This window comes from Anser cygnoides, chromosome 15, assembly GCF_040182565.1.
Source record: "Anser cygnoides isolate HZ-2024a breed goose chromosome 15, Taihu_goose_T2T_genome, whole genome shotgun sequence".
NCBI lineage: Eukaryota > Metazoa > Chordata > Aves > Anseriformes > Anatidae > Anser > Anser cygnoides.
The window spans coordinates 17,508,253-17,531,946 of NC_089887.1; the positions used below are offsets into that span (position 1 = coordinate 17,508,253).

The 23,694-nt window shown below is 39.5% G+C and overlaps 1 protein-coding gene across 3 annotated transcripts in view; it reads left to right on the forward strand.

Annotated features, from left to right (window-relative positions):
• The first annotated feature begins 616 nt into the window (after positions 1-616).
• Positions 617-23,694, forward strand: part of CIITA (class II major histocompatibility complex transactivator) — a 33,887-nt gene continuing 10,809 nt past the window's right edge. The window contains exons 1-12 of one of the 3 annotated variants that reach the window (XM_048053762.2): positions 850-984; positions 3,682-3,793; positions 9,884-10,027; positions 12,176-12,304; positions 12,733-12,792; positions 14,136-14,219; positions 14,833-14,892; positions 17,285-17,434; positions 18,650-18,796; positions 21,090-21,155; positions 21,605-23,312; positions 23,434-23,604. In XM_048053762.2, coding sequence (XP_047909719.1) covers positions 9,901-10,027; positions 12,176-12,304; positions 12,733-12,792; positions 14,136-14,219; positions 14,833-14,892; positions 17,285-17,434; positions 18,650-18,796; positions 21,090-21,155; positions 21,605-23,312; positions 23,434-23,604 — 2,702 coding nt within the window. In that variant the 5' untranslated portion in view covers positions 850-984; positions 3,682-3,793; positions 9,884-9,900. Of the gene's footprint in view, positions 985-3,681; positions 3,794-4,082; positions 4,233-9,883; positions 10,028-12,175; positions 12,305-12,732; positions 12,793-14,135; positions 14,220-14,832; positions 14,893-17,284; positions 17,435-18,649; positions 18,797-21,089; positions 21,156-21,604; positions 23,313-23,433; positions 23,605-23,694 lie in introns of those variants that run through there. The other 2 variants (XM_013189456.3, XM_048053761.2) reach the window with 2 other exon arrangements.

Genomic DNA, 23,694 nt, shown 5'->3' on the forward strand with positions numbered 1-23,694 from the left:
ACAAGTATGTTACCTTTGAATAAGAATATATGGAACTCATAACCAATTTTTCTAATTACTTTTTTCAATCTCGTAACTTCAGATGTGGCAGAAACCAGAGCCAGATTTGGAATCATTTTCTACCTCAGAGTTTTTACCCTGGTTCTAACTTGTTTGACTTTTGTGAAAGCAAGATTAATTCCCAACTGAATCTCTAATTCTGTGTTGAAGTCTCTGAGTTTTAAACTTATACCTCTTGCAGAGGATATGTTTTGTGCTGAAGCTTCTGGTACCGTTCTGATTTAGCAGTGGCCTAGCTGGGTCCACTAGTGCATCTACATTCCAGCTCTGCTGGGAGAAAAAGATACAGCTGTAGCAGTTGTTCTTTAATGGAACAAATGTTTTTTAGTTATTTTGTGAGATGATCATGTTGCTGATTTTGAAAAATCTTTTATGAATTGAATGCTTGGAAGAATTATGATGTTTTGTCATTTCATGAAGAAGCTATTTGTTCTTGGAAATGTTATTTAAAGGCTTAATGAAATGAGGAAACACCTCTGCTACTGCAAGCCAAAGTCTCTGAACTTTTTTTTTTTCACTTCATCTTTTTGATGCTGACTGAGTAGATTTATTTTTTTTGTTACTTTTAATTGAAGCAATTCAGATTTTGCTCAGACCTCCTTCAAGCACCCACAGCTGCAGGTATGAATCTTTTTAAGGAGATCCTGCCCAGAATAAGGAAGATTCTTTCAGGTGCTACAGCTTCTGATGACCATGCATTGCTTAACCTTATGCTGAAAGAACATGTGATATCCAAGGAGTACCATCAGGCCTTGCTCCATGAAAAAGATAAAGAAGACCTTGCAAGGAAGATTTCTCTGACATTTGTGGAGAAATGGGACCTGTATTGGAATACTTTGATTCCCCACTCTTGTTTAAACTTCTGTGGCAGTAGACCTCAAAACATCACAGATAATGAGCCAACAGGAACCAAGCACATGTCTGGTAAGTCAGCTTCTTCTTTTTTGCATTGTTAAAGATTTACTTTTGTTAATTGCATATTGAGATTGCATTGTGACATAGTACAAAGTGCATCAGTGGAGAGCAGGTAAGGAAGAGAAAAGCAACAAATGTAATTCAACAGCAGCTAAAGCATATCCACCCATTCAGGGTAACACCCAGATATCCCTTTACAGTCAGGCCATAATGACTTATTCTTTGCCTTCTTTTGCAGAACACAAAATGCAAAATAGATTAAGGAGACTATGCTAAGATCAATTTTTCTCAACTGACATCCCAGCCACTGATAGTCTGAGCAGCATTTGTTAATGATGATCTGTTCATCCTGACGACTGATGTGGGGAAATCCCTTATATTTGTCAAGCATGTACTGGGGGGAATGCACTCTGTTGCAAGTTCCAGGTGTCTATAAGCACAAAAATTACAATCCCTATAACAGACTGCTGCAAACTTAAGGACAGGAAGTACTTAAAGACTTATGAATCTGGATTCAAGAAATCTGAGATTCTTAGTGGGCAGTAGGAGACATAGAAATGTGGAGACCTTATCATGTATGTAATTTACATACAACAAATTAATGTTGTATGTAGTGAAGAACAGGAGTAGTACTGGGACAATCCTAACATGGACCATTTTATGTGAAACAACAGAACCCCAGCTTAAATTATAGTATTCAGAATTACTTTTATGAAAGCAAGCAACTCAAAAAGGAGAATAAAAGAATGCTTAATAGAATACCCAGATAGTCCTGTAAAACTGATGGGAGGACCTTGGATGCTATTGTGGGTGCAAACTTTTTCTTCTCCTAAAATACAGCATTGGGCATTATTTCTCAGGGTATTGCTGAAAGTACAAGAAGTGCTAATGAAAAACTTAAGATAGTTCAGGAAAAATACTTAACCAGAAGACCTTAATGCTGTTATTACAGTCAAATTAATGCCAACAAGTTATATTTAAATGTAGAATATCGTAGCAAGTACCCTAGTGTCACTTAAGCTGGGGGTATATATAGTTTGTTTTCTGTTTTTAATTACATCTCTGATGTGTTCATAAAGATAGCCACTCCTTCTCATTTTTGTAATGGTAGCAACTAAAATCTCCATTCAAAGATCTTGATGCTGTTGTGCCTGGCTCTGTGCCTCTGTCACAAAGCTTGAATTTGAGATGCGACAGAGGGAAACCAGAGTGCATCAGAAGAAGCATTAGTCTTCCTCCATCACATGTTCGACCATTGTCACTGTTCTATAGATTTTGTAGTACAGAGATGAATTTAAAAGAAGTGGTTTCAAAGACAAATTTATCACAAAGAGGCTCAAACTGTATTAGCCTTCCCTTGAAGCAATTTTTTTTCTAACTTTCCTTTTCCAATTTGTTCACTTTCAGACACATGTTCAATGACGGTTTCACTGTGCAAAGACAGCTCGGGTCAGGAACAGACTGATACCAGCAGGTTTCTCACTGCTTAGTAGTTTTGCAGATGTTTCTCTTACCTGAAAAGGATGTTTAAAATTTCTGGGTGAGAAAGCCCCAGCTTTCCTTCTCTTGCAAAGTGCATCATTGACATCAGTTTTGCAGTGCTTTCAATACCTATTGATATATTCTGCTTGTTCCTTTTGCCATAGAGCAGCGTGTCTTTGTTTTGGATCAGCAAAAACTGAAGCACAGAAGGTGATGGTCATCTGAGGAGTTCAGCCAGTTAGTTCTTGGCTCTCATAGCCTCCTGTTTTCTAGTCTGCTTTACACTCTAAGACCGTCATTATAGATTAGTCCACTAGATGAACTAGTATTCTGATTTACTCCATCCATTGATTTCTGCTGTTTCTAATCAGCTGTAGTCATTGTGCAAAAAGTGGACAACCACTGTTTACTGTAGTTCATGTGAACTGGAGTCACAGTAAACAGCTGAACTCTTTTGTTCCCCAAACTGTCATCCTTGAAGTAAATCACTTACCTCATGGAATTACGGCCTCAGAAGCTGATAAAGAAATCTGGCTGCAAGGCTGGTAAAGGAGCTTATAACTTGTGGGGTTGTGCTGTGCATTAGAACAGAGTTAACAATTATCCTCTTAACTGTTGTAGGGGTTTTCCATGCAAAGATTGTATTATGATCAGCTGCTCCCAGGAAGGAAACATCATCTCTTGTGAGCATGAGAAGCTGGTGGAAGTGGAGCTCCTCTGCAAAGGGAAAAGGCTTAGGTCAGCAGCTGCTTTGTTGATAGGACATGCTGCCTTGTGCAGAAGCCAGTGTTACCAAGAAGCTGACCAAAATTTTACCTCACGAGTCTTGGAAGCCATTGACTTCATCAAATCCCACTTCCTTCCCTCTTCAAACTCTGGATCTTTGTTATAAGCTGTTGATGGTGGAATAGTACTAGAAGAAATACTTGCTCATTTGAGAATAAATTCATAATTATTTTCTAACTTGTGTAGGTCTATGCATAGTAAAAAAAAAAAGTAGAAAAATAGGAAAACAGGGTTGCAGAGACACACAGAAGCTGTTATAGGTATCGTGGTAGGAACACTCATTAGGTAAGTTGGCTTTCAAAAGGATCTGTGTCTTAAGCCAGATAGGCACTATAAAGGTGTGACTCAGTTTGAGATTCATTAAATGAATAAATGCTGTCTACCACACAGCAAACTCTGAACAGCGTATGTAAGCCAGACAACCTTTACATTTCACAGAACATTGTACATGTCATTTTGGACCAATGGCAAAAGACACTTGGAGAAGAGAGCAAACCAGTGAATGTGTGAAAGGTACTTTCATTTTTGTATGAGCACATCAAGCTGCAAGGTAAGAGTGTTTGCATGCTGCTTGCTTTATTCTTACTGATGGACTGTTTAACAGCGTGACTTTAGGACAGGTTTGAACCAGAATAAAACTACAAAGAGCATTCTGGAGGGCACTGAAAATTGTTACTATTGACACCCATCCAATTTCCACCAGAATAAATCATTCTATTCCTACGGGGTGAGAAGCACAGGCTCTTCTTAGCTGTGGCAAGTGACAGGTTACCCACGCTTATTCTACAGGGGCTGCCAGAAGGGAGCTTCCTCTTGGTTTTCCTCTTTGGAATTCCCCTTAAGCCTCTAGCATTTCTGCTGTGACTGGCCTGGCTCATTTCCTCCTTTCTGCTGTTACTTTCTGTGAGCCCTAGGCAGTGACAGCAGCTCTCCTGCTTTTCTGGTGCTGAATCCTGAGTGAAGGAACAGGAACCGTCTGCTTTCCTAAGGTCAGTTTTTCCTCAATTCTTGAATGCTGTGCTTTTGTCATGGTAAATCCATCTTATATTGCCTGCTGTGAATATTGGTAACAGCGGTGTGTCAGTATCTGGTCCTGAAGTATTTGTGGGATGAAGTCTGAATTTGAGTGGGTGAAGTTTTGGAGACTTTTCAGCGATTTTGTTTTGTGTCCAGCCCTGTTAATTGCTTGAAAGCTTGTTATAGTTTCTTTCCGATTTTGAGAGGAATGCACTTGTTCTTTGTACAAATTTTGCTTGTATTGAAAGTGAAACCGTGGAGCATTAGAAAACACTGGCTTGTTTCCAGTCTTAGAGCTCTGTCTTGAAGAAAGTCTCCGAATGCAAAGGTAGTTGGTCTGACAAAAGAAGGCAAGGTGTCTGCTATACCACTTTATATCACCTCGCTGCTGAGATGGGCGAGATGAGCACAGCTGTGACACCAGAGGCAATACTGGCTTCAGAAGGCAGATTCTGCTCTCAAATATTTTCCCAGCTATGGCACCTGCAGGACAGCACATGATCAGTCTGCCTGCTTTCGGCTATCTTCCAGGCAGGACTTTTGTTTTTTGTCTGGTTGGATTTTGTTTTTAATTTGTGTTGGTCACCATACAGCAAAGTTCATTGAAAGGCAGAAAATCCTTCTACTTGATACTTACACTTTTTCTAACTTCTTTAAACTCACCTAAAGGAGACAAAGGGCAATAAGACAGGATATAGTGCTGCTTTTTTTCTGGCATCATCTCTGTTCTTTCATTTTAGACTATAAAGCCCACGGAAAGTTAATACTGCATGGGCCAGGTACATTCTGTAGGTAAAAGTAGTGTCTTTTATTAAATCATGTCATACAACAGGAAAAGATGAACAGGCTTTCAGACATATAAGCTTTTTCACCGATCTGAAACAGAAACCCAAACTCTCAAAGCTAAATATAGTTTGGGCACCATTATCCACAGTTTAAGAACCATCAGACCTTCTCTGAAAGAAAAAGCTGTTTGGTACCCACGGAGCAGAGGAATTGCTGGTGATGGACATGGGGAGAGGAGAGACAGTTATTGTAGCATGGAGGGGACTTGTGCTGCTGATGACCTGCCCATACCCCAGAGGGCATCACCCTGAAACACCACGTGGGGCAAAACTCAGGAAACATGACCCTGCCTTCTGGTTTGTGTTGTGGGTTATGGATCACACAGGCACAGTAACCTTCAAGGGATACAAAGAGAGCAGATCAAGAGAAAGTTGTTAAAAAAAAAAAAAAGTCTTGAAAGTTGTGGCTGATGTTACTGAGCTTTTAGCTCTAAGTAACAGTGTTTCACTGAAATGCATAGTTAGATAGTTTGATAGAGCTTGTTTTTTTTTTGTCAGCTTGCTTAACTCAGATTCATCCTAAGTGTAGCACATAATAACATTTTTAAAGTAATATTTGTGTGATTTTGTTTTAACCTCCTGTCTTTATGACAGTCCCACTCTCTTGTCTTTCTATAACCTAAGATTTGGAGTAGTAATGTTATGTCATCCTCCAGTTACGAAATGTGTGATTTACCTGGCACTGCTACTGTCCTGCTAGGAATTACCCTCAGCTTCCTGAACTGGTATGAAAATTAAATTGCAGGGGGGCTTTCCTCTGTTCCTGAAATTACTTTTTTTTTTATTATTATTATTTTTTTTTAATGTCTATACTCATGTGGGAAGAATGCTTTCTTACCTGTTAGTTCAGCTGTCAACAGAGTTAGGGAAAGGAACCCCCCTAACGATCTCTTCAGAAGCATCTGCCTCCTTTTTGGAGAAAACTTTACATTATTGTCTTTGTATAAACCTTCTCCTTTCTCTTAATTACCATTTGGTTTTAGTTAGTAGCAGAATTCATTACTTGGTGTCAAATAATTGGGGCCAAATGACAAATCACAACCATTCCCTTTATCTTTTGAAATCTAAAATGCCCCATCTAAATCTTAAGATTTGTCTGTGTTTAAGTGAACACCTACTGCTTCTTCAGCTGGATTCTTTGTCCTGGTGTGGTGATGCTCACTATTTCTTTTACTACTTTTCCAGCATTGTTAATTCTTATGGTTTTGCTTGTGCTCTGAAATAGCACTGAACAAAAACCTCCGAGAGTCTTGCAAATGAATCATATTGTTGTGCTGTATGAGTAGAATACAGCATTAACACAAATGCATCCTGTGTAGAAACCCTGCTGCAACAGTTATGTGCTGAATCATTGTAGAGGTAATGCAAAGGGAACACGAGTCTATTGCATATAGTGATGGAGCTGGAGTGTATAGACTGCTGTGGGAAGGAGGTTTTACTTCAATATTTAAAGACACAAAAAATAGTTTTAACAAGGGTCCACGCTACAAAGGATTGAACTTTCTGAAAGGCCTGGAAATACACTGGGAAGTGCATCCTGTCTAACTCCACCCAGCACTTCCACTTTGTGCACAGACGCTGACCACAAATGAGAACACTGGCATCCCAGGTGATGCGAGGCCTCTGTTGTTCCCCTGAGAGCTGGCTGAGAGCAGCAGTCACAGCTCTAACACAGGGAATGCGATGCTCAAACCTTAATTCACAGGGACAGTGATGACACTTCTTAGTCCTGTGATGTGAAAGTGTGCCATATGCCCCTTTTGGCAGCATTGCATGGCACCCCAAAGGGACTGTATTATGAGTAAGCTAAATTAGAATCGTGTAGGAAACAACCAAGAAAGTGTCCGAGTGATAGAGAACATATTCCCCTGTGGTCTCAGACAGTGGGCTGCTGGATTCAGTGGGTTGCAGTGAGAAAAAAGGAGAAGCCATGGGAAAGCAATTGCTGTTGTAAACATGCTTAGTAATGTCAGGTTTCATTTTCTGTGCTTCAGTTCCAACCCGCAGCCAAACACTCGCTGTCCCTGGGGCACAATCCTGTTTGCCTCTGTCTCTCTTGTTATGTAGAAATCTTTCCAAAATTCCCTTCTTTTTCCCTGCAGCCTTGGACAAAGTGCTATTAGTGGTCCCACCATCATTTTAACACAGCAGCACAGCTGCTGATAAGAATTTCTTGGTTCAGCTGAAGAAAGAAATTACAGCATCCAAAATCAAGTGTAGTCAATAGAAAGGCAGCTGCATGTACATTTGTGTCAAGCCCAATGCAATGAAGGAAAAAAACAAAAGAGGGTAAACTGAAGCAAAAAAGAGAAATATTTAAGTTTTTCATTTTTAAAAGAGTAGTAGTCTTCGTTCTTCCCTAGGTAGAAGGCTACATTTCTCTCACTCCTGTGCTGCTGGGTTATAGTACCTCTTAGTTTTTAATTTTCACCTCTCTAGCTGGTGGAAGTCTCTAGAATTCCTCTTGGCTGCTTCCTGACTCCTTGACCTCGTAATGCAAAACATTGTGCATTACTTATATATTTAACCACGTGGAAATGCCATTGAAAGAAAGCTTTAAAATAACAAAAGCTCTACGATTATGAGTTAAATAAAACTTTTCATTTCCATGAAGACTAAGAAGGCCTACTTAGTCTTTATCCATCGTACTTGCCCTTTTCTTCATCTGCTGTAATCAAGCACTTTACTAATTGCTGAACTTGGAAGGAGTAATGAATTTGTTTGTCTTGCATTCCCTTTACAGCTTCACAGGATCACAGAATGGTTAAGGTTGGAGAGGATCTCTGGAGGTCATCTGCTCCAACCCTGCTACTCCTGGAGCAGGTCACCCAGGACCATGAAACTTATGAGCTTCTGCTAATTAGTTCTCTGTCTCTAACCCCAAAATCATATTGAATCAGATGTAATGCTTCAACAGCGTTATTCACAGTGTGGAAACCTGGTATTCTGAAAGGCCTGACTGTGTTTAGGTTTTCTGTTAATTCAACACAGAACGTGGCAGTGTAAAATGCAGCAGCAAATTGAAAATTTGCCACATTCCTCGTTCTCACAAAGGTTTGTCAGCTTCTGCTTTCCATTTATAGCAGGGCAGGCAATAACTTCAAAATTTTGTGATGTTGGTAACGAATATGAGGCCACACAACATGAAAAAGGAGAACTACCTGACTGTAGGTCACTCCTACATGTGGGGCCTCACTAAGTCCACTGCCTGTCCTAAGGTTTGGCTCTAGATTCTGGTGTCTTCCCTGGCAGGATGCAGAGCGGTCCATTTCAAAGCTCTACAAAGGGACAACCCCACATAGGGCTGTGGGAGGAATGAGGATTAGTTCATAACAAAGCAGATTGTGGCAGTGTCACTAGGTCTGCCTGCTTCCTTTTGTCAGAGCTGTATTTATTTTTGCTGTTGCAGGTAGACTTGATGGTCCAGCAGGTTGCTCCACATTTGCCACCTTAGCAAAGTAGATGTGTGCAACCAGGGACATCAATGGCATTCTGCTAAAGGCAGAATATTGGAGAACTGTATTATAAGTATCCTTCATTGCAAAACATGGTTCTTGATGCCAATCTGAAACTTCGCGTGGTTGCAGTTTGTGGCCATTTTAACAGAATACCGACTGGAAAATTTGCCCGTCGTCCGTTTCACGTTGGCATCTGGGTATTATGGTGGAGTTAATGACTGGGATCATCAGCCCAGGTAGCATTCATATCAAGGATCTGTAAACACTGAAAAGCCAATATTTGTTTTGGAAATAGTTTGATAAAGATGATGAATAACCAACATGTACAGTTATTACACTACTTACGGAATACCCAGGAGGAGTGTTTGAGTTTATTCTGGTGCCTCCTGCAGTAACTGGAAGTAATAGAAGAAAATGAAGTGGAGGAAGAGAGAAACTTTATCAAAAAATATAGCTGCAGCAACCTAAGCAGTTCTTAGCCCATATAAACACTGGTGGCTGCAGCAGGGAGCATGTTAGAGCAGTGAGAATTGTCTGGGTTCTGTATGGTACTCTGAAACGCTATAGCAATTCTTAGCTCATGAGTAAGTACTCACATGAGTTCTGGAGATGTATGTAGTATGAATAATTTTTTGTCTGGTCCCAACAGATATTGATGTTTGGAAAGAAAATGGATTTTAAAATAACTGTGATAAATTCCACAGTTGCAGTGAATGCCCTGTTACCAGAAATGAATTCTCAAGTTGACCATACACAATCAGCCATAAGGTCTGGGGAAGAATTCTATGAAGCAACTGTTCAATCTTTTACTGTTCTTAGCTGTGCTGAGGAGATGTCTCCTAGTGCTACCTGCAGGTCTCAGGAACTGGGATATAGCATCCCAGCCAGAAGCTGCTGACCCTAAGAAGAAATTGTCATACCAGTACAGAATGGGATTCTTTTTCCATCATCTTCACTGCAGTCTTCTCATTCCCCCAGTACCTGCTGAGTCTGTGCTTGCATCACTTATATACTAATGAACTTACAGAAGTCATAACTTATTCCCAGGAGCTTTAGGCCCAGATGGTTAGACTGCAGTATCCCACTCCCCTGATTTGGGTAAAAAATGGAAAGGTCTTGTTGAAAGCTGCATCTGGATCTATAATTTTAAGTAATTCAGGGTTATAACTCAGCTCAAGGCTTTTTTAGCAGTACCAGTTCCACAGCATTAAGATTTTAATGCCTTGTGGTCAACAGAAAGCCGCAGCAGCAGACTTGTAATTCTGGTTGACAGAAGCGTTGACTTTCATCATAGCTAACTGTTTTGTGATTTGATTTCAGACAGCAAGAGACAAATCATGGATTCAGCATTGGTGTGTGAAAATGGCTATCTTGATTTGCTGCACAGTGACATCGATCCAGTGCATCTGTTTACTCTCTTAGACCCTAAGTCATCTGGAAATGAAGAGGGTGACTTGTTTGCAGGTTAGTAATACACTAAAAAGCCCTTGAATAGTTTAGCTGTCATGCTGTAAGTCACTGCCATCTCCTCTAGATTAAGCCATCTAATGGCAGTTTATCGTGGTGGCTGGACTAAATTCAACAGACACTTAGTTTTACAATATGATAACTTTGTGACTATCTGTATATAAAATAGCAACTCCTTCCATAAATTACTATGTATTTAAAGCCAAGCACAAGGTGCTGCACCCCAGTTGGGGCGATTCCAACCATCAGTACAGACTGGGGGGATGAATGGATGGAGAGCCTCCCTGTGGAAAGGTACTTGGTGGATTGGTGGATTAAAAACTTCATGTGAACTAGCAATGTGCACTTGCAGCCCAGAAAGTCAATCGTATCCTGGGCTGCATCAAAAAAGTGTGGCCAGAAGGTTGAGGGAGGGGATTCTCCACCTTTGCTCCACCCTTGTGAGATCCCATGTGTCTGGATCTGGTGTCCCCAGCACAAGAAAGACACAGGACTGTTAGAGTGGGTCCAGAGGAGGGTGACTAAGATGATCTGAGGGCTGGAGCACCTCTCCTAAGAAGAGAGGCTGAAAGAGTTGGGGTTGTTTAGCCTAGAGAAGGCTCTGGGGAGACCTTATAGCAGCCTTCCAAAATATAAAGGGGGCCTACAAGAAAGATCGGTAGAGACTCTTTACTAGGGTGTGTAGTGATGCAACAAGGGGAAATAGTTTTAAACTAAAAGAGAGTAGATATAGATTAGATATAATAAAGAAATTCTTCACTATGAGGGTAGTGAGGCACTGGAACAGCTTGCCCGGAGAAGCTGTGGATGCCCCATCCCTGGCAGCGTTCAAGGCCAGGTTCGGTGGGACTTGGAGCAACCTGGTCAGGTGGGAGGTGTCCCTCAGATTCCAACTCAGATCCTAAGGCACCAACACAATAGATGTGCATTAGAAGATGCTGTTTTAGAGCTTTTCAGAGCACAGACCAATAATTTCTTTATTCTGTGATGGAGAAAGCAGAAAGACCAGGGTGGAAAGGTGGTAGTTCCTTACATAGAAGTTGCTGCAGCTAAGCAGGTTAGAAGGTTGGCCTCGGCTTTCAAATTCTGCTCCTGAGCTGGTGTGGACATTGTGGAATGTTCTGTTCTCCCTGAGTTTGTTGGCATAAAGGTATGAGAGCGTGTCTATGCTGCTGACTGTGTTGTGGAGCAATAGCTGAGCTTATTTGAAACAAATGAGCTGGATTATGGGTTGAGAGTGGCAATAAAAGAACACAAGTTAGTGTATACCAGATATGAAGTCCTATAGTTATGTGTCAGATAGGCATAAAAAGTTACCAAATTTGAGTGATATCATTTCACATCCTCGTTGCTTTCCTGAGTGACCAGTGTCAGCAGGTGCATGTGCAAATCAATGCAAAACTGAGCACCAGAATCCGGAATCATCTTTGTAATTAATTATTTTCCAGTTTGAGTTTTGCTCTCTCAACTTCTATTACTAATATCTGCAGGAGTTTTTCTGCACTGCCATGGCCTCACTTGCTCAGTGACTGAAAGTAGGTTGAAGTAGGGATAAAAGACTAACTCTTACTACACCAGAGATGTTTCATTGATTTGAATACTTCCGAGCCTTCCCATTGTCTGAGAAGACATGGATAAATTAAACAGTGTCAAGACATTGCCCAGGTTATGGGAAGTAGGACATCTCCATTGTTAAGGTGCTAATATAGTCCCTGACAGGTTTTTTGTCTTGGCCAACTGGCATTTTCCCAGGCAATTTCTAGCTGCAGAGCTGTGGCTAGCATGGACCCAGAAATACTCTGAAGAGGGAATTTGGATGGTATCACCACATACTGAAGAGCAAAGAGGTTTAATATTATGGATGAGTCCAGGCCATGTCTATAGGCCTTAGTGTCATGGAATGGGTTCTGAAACATTTTTATTTACTAGGAGAGGTGGATCCTCAGAGTTTAACAAAAGTGTTGATTTCTGGGTAACTAAGTTTACTGAGAGTTCAGTTCTGTTCTTAGGTAGCCAACATGCACCAAAAAGCCAAAGCCATATGCTGAAGCGCTAAATCTGCCTTTTCTGCATGTCCTGCTTTCTGTTATTTTTCTTTGGCTATGGTATTCATTGAACCCAATGCTAACTCCTTTCTCATTCTAGATTCTGAAATTGATGCCAGCAACTATGATCAGTTGAATAGTATGGATTTCCTGTGTACAGTGGAAAATGATGAAAATGGGGATGAATTATATCTCTCTTCCAATGCCAGAGAAGCTTATGCTAGAATAGGTATGAGAACTTTTTTTTTTAAGTGCTTGGTGTCAACATGGTCATTATTTTCTACTTACTTGATATATCTATTTCTTACAAATTTTATTTTTGCTCTAAAGTGATGACATATATTCAAGTGTCCTCATGCACGGTAAGTCTAACCGTGGTACCTAAACCTGTGAGTTGTGAGGAAACATGCACAACAGTTTGTGGTTGTCAGGGGAAAATCTCTCCTATTAATGGCTCCTTCTGCTTAACACTTCCTGTCTCCACTTCTTCTTTCTCATGTTCTTTGTTTCCTGAGCAACGATTTACAAGAAAAACTTAATTTAACTCTTTAATTTCACTTATACTGGAGAATTCTGTTAATGAAGTAAACCTACAATAGTTTTGCTGTGCAATTTACTGTGATGTTGCTGTGTTCCTTTTTTTCTTTTTTTTGGTAGCTGAATTAGCAGAATATGTGCTCAAAGATCAGCAGGAGAAGCAGGTGGAAGACACTTTTGGTAAGATTTATGTGAATAAGATGAATTTTCTCCATGACAGTGTTCTGGCTAACATCTTACATTGTTCCTCATCTCCACAATCAGAATACCAGTAGGGTTTCTGTCACCTGGTATCCTCTTTCACCTCCCTCCTTCTTCCACCTGGGAACTGTGTCCTGAAAAACTCCAAGGATTTTCTGTATTTTGAAGGGTTTTCTCAAAGAGAGCAGTTGTATCTCTGACCAAGTTGCAGGTCACCTCATCAAAGCAATAGTGTATCCACTGCTTGACTGCCTAGTGCTATATAAGCTCTCAAGCAGCATTGGACTTATTCTGAGCACTTGACACATATTGACATGTATTCATTAAGCCTGAGCCACCAAGAGAACTTATCATGCATACAAATGCAGTTCATGCACCCTTTTTTCTGTCCAGGATGCACAAAGTTGCCTGAGAAGGCATGTCAGATTTTACTTCTCTCCCTGATCAATGCAGTGATGGTATAATATACATGTAGTAAATGATTTCTTCATACCAGTGCTTAACCAGAGATAATCACTTGGCTTGTTGTACAAAACCATTGTTTTGGCTGTGGTGCAGCTGTTTGCTATTTTAGAGTATATATATTAATGTGTGGCTGCTGGGAAATCTGTAGATTGAGAAAGATTCACACAATATCTGCACATCCTCTTTTACACTTGGGGAAAGTAATTTGGAATAACTTACTAAAGGTAATACCATATGTAGGACAACTAATTCTGGCTACAAGAAACCTATGTGACTTAAATGCTTTTTACTGCTCCCTGGTGCATTTAGAATTTGGGGGGTTGGTTACACCGAATGGCAATATTCATATTTATCTTAGAGGAAATGAGACACAACACGAGTATGTCTTTGCCTGTAGAAGACTGGTATAGATAACTTCACAGTTCTTACAACACAAAATATATAAATGGTTCAGAACCTTTTACTCTACATCTAAAGGAACTAATCCTTTTCGTATACAAAATGAGCAAGTAACTTCAGTAATACTGAGATCGCACAAAAAATATCTGTGAATCAGCTGTGATGTTTAATCCTTTGCTTGTCATTAGAGCATTGAGAAGTACTTGTGTATTAGTAGCCACTGAATTTGCCACAGTACATTAATGTCACACAGTGAGAGAGTCTTTGGCCAAAGTTCTGAGGGCTTTCCAAATTGTACAGATTTGGATACATTTTACTGCATGATTTTTGGTTTCCATCTTTTATTTGGAGCATGTTTCATTGTTGCTTTCTGGTGGTATCTTTCTCTTCCTTTCACCTCCTCCTGGAATATTTCTAGGAGAACAGAGGTTGACATTTGCAATATTTCATCTTTTTAGCAGGGAGCCTTATTTTGGATGAAATGACTGCTGAAAACACTGAGATATTTACTGATGTAAAGATGCAGAAATGTCACAAAAGAAGTAAGTAAAAAACGGTGAGAGCTTGAAAGTCTGTGGTGTTTGGATTCCGAATATGCATTAGGGTACTTTGGTTTTAAAAGCAGCCTCAGTATATTCCTCCTATAGTTCTTCGCTGATATAAGCAGATGTGCTTCCTCTGACTTTGTTTATCCTCTATGGGCTGGAAGTGAGATCTCCCCCCAGCACATTCTTCATAATTTGCAGAATTTGTTGTCCTCTAACATGACATTAAGTGTTATATTTCTTCCCCCCTTTTTTTGTCATCCATGTGACGATATTAATTTTGTTTTCAGTATATCTATAGCTTAGCAAGCATTAGTTGAACTATTCCCTTTTTAACAGCAAGAACTGCAAAAATGTTTGATTACTGGTAAAAAATAAAAATAAAAAAATCTGAAGCGCAATTCAAACTTCATTATTGTAGTAAAATAATATAAGACTATTCACATTCATGTTTAATACATTGGACTCATGCAGTTCTGAAATAGCTGAATTGAAACTGCTAGCATCTCCTTCTACTTTAAAAAGTTAAAATAAGTTTCCACAATGGACGCTTAAAAATGACAAACTGGATTCCATTTCTGTCACTTACTATCACGTTTTTTTCTTTCAGCATTTTTAGGCTCCGTAGAGAGTTGTGCTGATGTTTCAGAACCCAAATGCAAGAAAATTGGTAAGATATTGGCTGAATAGGAAAAGGTTATTGAACATACATTGTCTTTTGTTCCATAGTGCCTTCCTCTGTTAAATGTTGTAGCTCTATCTTCTAGAGAAAGTCTGTTCTCATAGATTTGATGATATAACACAGAGGTGCGTTTTCATGTTTCAGTGCTTCCAGTAGGGTAGAAATAACTGTAGAATCATATACTTCTTATTATACACCTCAGTCTAATTCATGAGGCAAGAAATCAATGATCTCTTATCAGTAGGTATTAAGATGTGCATTTTAGGACTGATTACAGTCCTGTGGCCTGGAGACAGAAGGATCCTTACGCCTCAAAAGCACAGATCTCTGTTGGGCAATAGGAAAATGATGTCCTTTGCATCAACAGAGACACAGCTGAACTCCTCTAAACTCATCTGAGGGCAGAAAGCAGACCAGTGGCAATCTTCATAACTTATGTACACTTTTTGTTTATGATGGGTTATGTGACAACAAAAGAGGATCAAAACCAGGAAATGCCAAACTATGGCTTAAGTGTGACACCTTCCAAACATCCAGTGAAACATCCTAGTAAAAATAACAGTGAAGAAACTGCTTCTTGGCCCAGTCCATATTCTACAGTCCTTTACACCAAAGTAAGAATTTGGAGAAAGGGAAATCTCTAGGTGTTGCCTGCTCTCAGACCATCCACAAGGCAGTAGCTGTCGCCAGCACACAGGCTGTAACTTGTTCCCCAGAGTAAATGAGTGTTCAAGTTCTTAACCAGCTGTAGGCTAAATGAGCGTCTCAGACACAGCTGACGCAGCAAAATACTCTTTCAAAAGATGTGAGATCAATTACCTCTGGATGAAGATATACCGTGCTTTGAAGTGCTATATACATCCTTCTATGCTAGTGTGTTTCCCAGGCTTCCTGAGAGGAGCTCTGACTGCACCAAACTCGGTGTCCTTGTATGTGTTGGGACACATAGCCAAAAGCACCTTTCCACCTAGAGAGCCATCAAGAGAGAGCTTGAATCCTGGTACTGCACCTCAGCACAACTGAGGCCTGCAATTTCTAAGTACTGGCTTAATCTGGACAAAAGTCACAGCCAGGGCACATACAGCCAGGGGACTGTGACCCAAACTGATTTTCCAGTGTTCATGTGGATTTCTGGCAAGAGATTGAGCAGAATCAGCTGGATGGATTTGGAAAGGTAAACAGACTTCCTCATGAACTGCTCCTTGCTGGTTTTAGTTTATTCAGATGCAGTTAAATTTCTAGGCAATTAGTAGGCATTAAAGGCAGATCATCACGTATCTGTTTAAATTCCTTTACAGATTTGGCACTTTTTAAAGCTTACGTTTATGCCATGCTAACAAAGAGAGTTTTGATAGGGAAATGGCACATCGATTCCTGATTAAAATAAATAAATAAAGAGAGCATAAAACACCTGATCAAAAGGGCTTGCATTCTAGTCTGTGGTGTACAGAGTTGTGGCAGAGCTAACGTACTTTGTAAAGCTTCACCTACCCTTTTTCAGAAAGTGCTGAGAATACTGTCACTCTCTTCACTTTAACTGACCCAATAAAGGTGCTGATGGAAAGAATAAATACAGATGACAGTGTAAGTACTGAAGACAAAAAAAAAAAGCTTATTGACAGAAATTTGAGCTACACAACAAAATCAGAATTAATCTTCCCTATTACAAAATGAGTGTCACTGTATGATCTTGCAAAGGCAAACAGATTCTCTCTTCAAAAAAGAATGTCTCTACAGTGAAGAGGATAATGTGGACTAAGGTTCAGTAATAAGCCCAAGATATTTCAAAGGAATTGAACAAAATTAAACTTCAGATTGGCCCAATCCTTTGTGGCTAGGTGGAGCTATAACAGTACTTGATCTTTTCTATCTTAGTAACGCAGTGGTTCTTGGATAGGAAGTTATGTGGGAATTTTATGTACTTATTTACACACAAACCAAAAAGCACCTTTAAAAGTTTGTTTATATATAGACCACAGTAAAAAATTAGAGATTTCTATAATAACACATCGGTTTCTGATAGACAATGTAAAAACATCCTGCCCAGACTACAGGTTTGTAGCTCTTGACAAACCATTAGACCACAAGAAGTGATTAAATATAGACTTGATTGTTGCTGCTAGACAGGCAGCAACACAACCAGCTCTGAGAATAAGGGTGTGGCAACACCAGGGAAACCAGCAGACCAGTTCAAAGCAAAGAAGTGTATCTCAATTGATATATAAGAAACTTTCACTAAGCAGATGAAATCAGGCACTACATGTAAGCCTCCCTTCCCATCTGACCTCTTCTTGAAAGACCTCTCCTTTGGCCCACTTAGCTGCTAGCCATAAAATAACTTTCTCCATTTGTTTTTGTCTCCTGTTTTCTTTTTTCCAAGTGGATGCCCCTGCAGTGTCTACAAGGAATGGCAGTTTCTTGGCTATGCCTCTCAGCAGCCATCCAGCTAGCTCCACCTCGCTAACTCACCAGCACATGTCCTTTTCTGTCCCCGCTATCAATGCACTGGGAAGAAGTTTTGTAATTCCTGGTATGTACAGGACAGCTATACCTGTGCGCTCTTATACAGGGTGATTTTTTCTATCTTGTAAGTCCAGTTGTTGACCATGAACAATAGTGGGGAAAAAACAAATATGGCAGCCATTTCAATCTAGCACTTAAAACTGCTCCCACTAAGACAATGAAAATATTCAAGGGAAATTTGAAGTGCATTGCCATAATGAAATAGAATGAATCTTCCTTTTAATTGTTGAAATACTGTTTGATAAAAAAAAATAGAGAACAGTTATTTAATGTACACTAAATAATTATCTATTGGTCTTAAGAATATGAAATCACAAAATTTTCATGAATAAACGTGTTTAGTTTCAATTTCTTCCTCATTCAGGTGTTTGTAAAGGGCTGCTAGGTAATTATATTTGAAGTGATATATACTATTAGTGTATTTGCAGTAGTAGAGCAAAATCTAGTGTGGAATTTTGTTCACAAAAAGCAAGTACTAATCCAAGTGATTAGTGATAGTCACTTTATTTTAATCATGTTGTGTAGTAGAGGGTGTGCAGGGTACACTGGCAAGTGCTTATGACAAAGACTCACAGTCCAATAGCCTTTGCTGTTAAATCTGTGCTGGAAAGGAATCAAAAACAATTGCTCAAGTTGGAAGTCTTGGAGTATCTGAAGCTAGCTGAGGCAGCACAAAGTAGCATAAGAAATTGTGTAACACCCACAAAAACTCGGGGCTGTGGGTGATTGAGTTGCAAGCACTCCATCGTCAAAAAATTCCCTGGTGCAAGTTGAGAGGGAGAATGCTGCTTGTACATTTGTGTTGTACAATTCTGTGAGAAAGATAGTGCAAAGAATGGTAGAAATGAATTCAGGTATGTAGTGGATACGTACATTTTCTACACTTCTTCTCTTCTGGAGGATCTGTGGTCCATACATTTACAGACTTTGCCCTGAGTACTGTGCCTTATATTAACAGACTTTGGTTTTCAACTGTCAAAACACAATGGTTACTAAAAGGTGGGTAATCCTTTATATTTCACATTCATCATCCTTTTAACAGTTTGTTTAATGGATTCTGTGGCCCTCAAGTGATTCTATGAACTCATAAACTCTTAGCTGGGAGTATTTGCCCTGAAGGTACAAGGAAAGATAAGTAGCTTTGAGAAAACCTTTTCTGTTTTTAGAAACTTTTGGAAACAAGGAGCCTTTAAAAACAGGAGAGTAATGATTCTGCTGTCAGTTTCAGGATCTTCAGCACCTTTGATTCCAGAGTGTCTACCCCTTGGCATGAAAGACAAACAAGAGAATATAGACTTTCCAGATCCTGCTCAGCAGAAAAACAATTTTTTAATTGGAAATGCCACATCAAGTATTATAGCATACCCAGGTAAGTACAATAATCTATTATCCACGTAAGTAGACAAAAAGTACTGGAACGTCACTGCTGCCAACAAGGTGCTAAGCTCCCTCATTTTGGTCACTGGTAGCTGTGATACACTCAAAACTATAATTCGTTTCTTGCTAGCACTGACTACCTCCACTGAAACAATGGTTTCCCCAAGTTTTCCAGTTAATGTATGTGGTAAGTGTGAAATTAATTTTTATATGTACAGTACTTTGGATTGGAAGAGGGAACACATTCCTTCTACTCAAAGCCAGTTCAAACCCTGCAGGCTTTACTCATGTTGACCTTATTCAGGAGAAGAAAAAATAGAGGCATTTCTTCCTTTGTATTCATCACTGACTGCTTAGTCTAGTAGGCAAAAAATGAGGCAGATAAGGGGTTGTAGAGCTACTGGGTCAGTTATATATTAGTAGCCAATTCAGTTTGCTACAAAGACCAGTCTTACCTGGTTAAAACTATTACAAAAGGCCAATGTGTGTGAGCACAATCAAAACTGGAAGTTGTGCTGGTACTCGTCCTGAGCATCTTAAATGCTCTGTGCTGGAAGCCAGACTGCAGTCAGCTCTTATAGAAGCCCCGAAACCAAACTGATGTGTTATTTGACTAAATGATGCAGACGCCTAATACAGAAAGGCTTATAAATAAATGCATATATATATATGTATATATATATATATCAGAGTCTTGGTCAGGCTGTAACAGCCCCACTTGTTGTAGCAGACTTTCCCTTGCACTTCCAACTCTCAGCCTTTAGACCTGGGAGTTTGATTTCAGTGGTTACTCAGTTTCTTACCTCTGTGTATCCTGGTGATTACAGCTACTTGCAGCTTAGTACAAGTGCTTCGTTGCCCTCTGGTGGCTAACACAGCCCATAAGAGCAAAATTTTAAAGTGGGGATTAATAGGCAAGTAACCCTAGATGTGGGGAAATACTTGTAAATGTCAGATGCTGCTTTGGGGAATAAACGATAATAGTAATTCCGTCTGATTTACAGCAGCACAACGTATGTGACTATGTCACAAACCTCAGAATTCCTAATGCAGGAAAAAAAAAAGCACATAAGATACCAAACCATTACTTTTTTTTTATGTCATTAACACCTGATTGGTTTGGCCAATGCTGCTTCCCATCTAAATGTCTCATTACAGCTTTTCTTGGTTTTCCATTCTGTTGTTTTTATTAAATGAAATAACTAGTAAAATCAAACACAGGCATATCCCCTCTTTATTTAATATCTTAAATGGATATTTCTTCTACCAGGAGAGAACTCTCTTATATCAAATGTATTCTTTTACTGGAAGGGACTTACTTATCAGAAGTCTGTGGGTGTTTCCTTGCCAGAAACTGCTCTGACCTCTAACCATTACCCCTGTTGCTGCTGTGCATAATAGGAATTAATTTCCAGATCTCCAAGAGATTAAGCTTTGTACTGTTTCTTGCCACATTCTACATCAAGATGAACCAATTATTATGATAATAAATACAGTTGTGCAAAGCTACGGAAATTAACCTCTTTTTTTTTTTCACATCTCTCTTGAATGTGTTTACCACAAGACTATTGGTGAGTTTAGGTTTGTTAGTCTCTGTCCTGCTCCGTTAAAGCCTTTGCTACCAAACATTTTGTCAGAACTGACGCTTTGTCATTAACCATATGTTTGTAGAAAATACACTTTCTGATAAAATTTCCAGTTTTCTTTGTGTATGGCAGACACTGCTCATCTGATGAAGTGCAAAGGTCTGCAGTAGTTTGAAAACAGCCATAAAAAAAAAACAAAAAAGAAAATTGGACAGTGACAGTACTTTGTCAGGAAGAGTAATAGGTAAATTCTGTTACCAATAGTCAAGTTTTTACATGTCACTTATCTGTGACTTTCATAATACCTGCTCATGAGGTATAGAATAACAAAAGGAAGCTCTTACTTTTGATGACATAAAGAAGTCTTATGTGTGAATGTGAATTTATGCACAATGACATTTGAAGAGAACAGTGGATGTCAGCTTGTTATCATTTGTCTTCTGCTTCACACCATTGTGAAGGTGTCATCTTGTTTAGTGTCATACTGCCTGCAACAGTTCATGTCAGCTGAAATGTACACTTTGGAGCCTTTTTTACCTTTCCCATGTAAAAAAATAAACAGTCATCTCTCTCTGGATGGTACGTGGTTTATATTGTAATGAACTTGAAAATTTGGACTAGTCTTATTGTTACAACTAGTAAAACTGAACCAGTGACCATTTAGGTGTCTTTCTCAAGTGTATTGTTATGTTTCTCCAGGCTTAGAAATGTTCAAAGAAGTCCAAGTTCCTGTAATTCCTTCTGAAGAACCTTTCAAAAGACCAAGTGAGTTTAGATCCCTCGAACTTGAAACTTCCACATTTTTTGACAAATGTTGCTGTTTACTTGTCTACAGAAAAGAAACTTTTGTAGGAATTGTCATTCACAACAATTTGTGAAGGTGTTCCAAGTTGCTTAGCGCAGTTCCTGTTTTTAAGATCTTTGACTTGTACATCTTTAGACATCTAGCTGTACTTCCTACTTAGGAGGTTAATGTACTCAGCTGTTGCATAGATACCTCCAGAGTGATTCAGATCTTAGGTGTAAAGGTGTCTATGGTGCCTGCACTGCCAATTGAAGTACCTGGAGTTACATGGGATAAATCCAGACCTAAATGCTTGATGGGAGCTGATGTGTTTTGACCATATTACAATTATGTAATTACAACACTCTGAAACAATGTTGTAGTTTTTGGACTGGCTTCTTCAGTTTGCATGTTTGTGTTATTTCTCCAGGGTCAGTGGAAGTTTTCTGTACAGCGCTTAAGGATTACTTTGGAGACATATGCAAATCTGTGGCCATGGAGCGTGAAGTGACTCTTGATCACTTGTTTATTGATGGTACACTCGTGCAAAACCAAATTGAAACCAAGACTGGGAAGAACAGTGTAAAAGCAATGGAAAAGGAGCTGGTAACTTACAGTCTACAATGGAAGGAAAAGGCATCACTTGAAAGAAGCCAAATATTTCAAATCCCAGGAGGTAAAGATTTAGAGACTAAAGTGATTGTGGTGCTGGGAAAAGCAGGAATGGGCAAAAGCATTCTTGTACAGAAGATCTGCCAGGACTGGTCCAATGGAGAGTTTCCTCAGTTTGAATTTCTTTTTTGGTTTGACTGCAAACAAATAAGCTTGCCTGAGAAGTGTTACAGCTTGAAGGATCTGCTTCTTGATTTTTTTGTAAAACCTCAGGAGGGAAGCAAAGAGATCTTTGAGTACATATTGCAAAATCCTGCTAAAGTCCTTCTGGTTTTTGATGGTTTTGAAGGATTGCAAGACCATGAGAATTTTTCTCGTTGCTCAAACAGACAGCCTGGCAAAGACACGTACAGTATAAAGGAGCTGCTTTCAGGACTTATCCAAAAAAAGATACTCAATGGCTGTACTTTATTACTTACAGCAAGACCGAAAGACAAGGTGAACCAGTATGTGTCCAAAGTGGATAAGACTATTGAAATAGTAGGATTCTCTCCTCAGCAGAGAGAATTGTACATAACCAAATACTTTGAAGGATTACCCTACTGCGATAATGCACTGAAATTAATCAAAGAGAGTGAGTACCTGTTCAGTCATTGTTACAGCCCTGTTATGTGTAGATTTGTTTGTTTTCTCTGTGAGACAGTACTTGAAATGGGAGACAAAGGCCTTCCTTCAACTCTTACTACACTTTTCCTGAAATTTGTTCAGCAAAAGATAATACCTATGCAAACAGATGTTACAGCTGTGCAAAATCAAAAGAGCCTTGCTACACTAGCCCGTATAGCCTGGTATCTTGGAGAAAAGCACCGGAGTACCATGAAAAGTGATCTTCTTCCTTCTAAGGAAGTTAAAGAATTTGCTCTGAAATATGGATTTTTCCTGCCATTTGCATTCCCTGAACATTCAGATACTGAGGAGGAGGAATTTGGGACCACATTCTCCGATTTTGTCATTCAGAATTTCTTGGGTGCACTCCACCTTATATTAGCAGAAGATGTGAAGGATAAAAGTCTAACGAAGTATCTGTCTTTTCCATCCAAGAAGAAAAAGCCTTATAACTGGTTAGATTTACTGCCTCGATTTTTGGCTGGATTGTTGTTCCTCCAGGATGATGCCTACTTCTGCTCCCTTTCTAATAAGGAAATAAAACAATCAACCAAGAAGCAGAAAACGCTCCTGAAATGTATTAGAAGGTTGCAGATAAATGACTTCTGTCCAGAGAGGTTACTCGAGCTTTTACACTGCATATATGAAACACAATACAATTATCTTTTGCAGCATGTGACATTAAGGCTCAAGCCAGACCTGTCTTTTCAGGGCATTGTTATTACACCACCAGATGTTCATGTACTGTACTCTACTTTAAAAAGGTCAAGAAAAGAGTTTTCCTTGGATTTGCAAAACAGCAGCATTGACATGCAAGGGCTGAAAGACTTGGTTGGCCTGAAGAATGTGGCATCATTCAGGTTGGTCATTCTTTGTAGATAGAAGGGTCATTCATAGGGCTGCATGTAGATGACACTTCCCTGCAGCACTTCCCAACAACAGCAGTTTTATCTGTTGGTTTCGTGTTTTATCACTTCACAGGGCCTCCCTTGGTGATACAATCAGGCTATGGAAATACTTGGAACAGACAAAAGACTATGAACTGTTGAAACTGTCAACAGAAAAATTTGTTCTCGATCCCTTTAAGGCAAAGACAATGAAGGACGTCAGTGACCTTTCAGACCTCGTAGAAATGCAGGAGATGATCAATTGGTAGGCTCATTTATGATCATATTCCCTCTGAACTTATTTTTAATGCACTGTTTTGGTTGCTAAAATATTTCTCATGTTCTTGTTCTACTG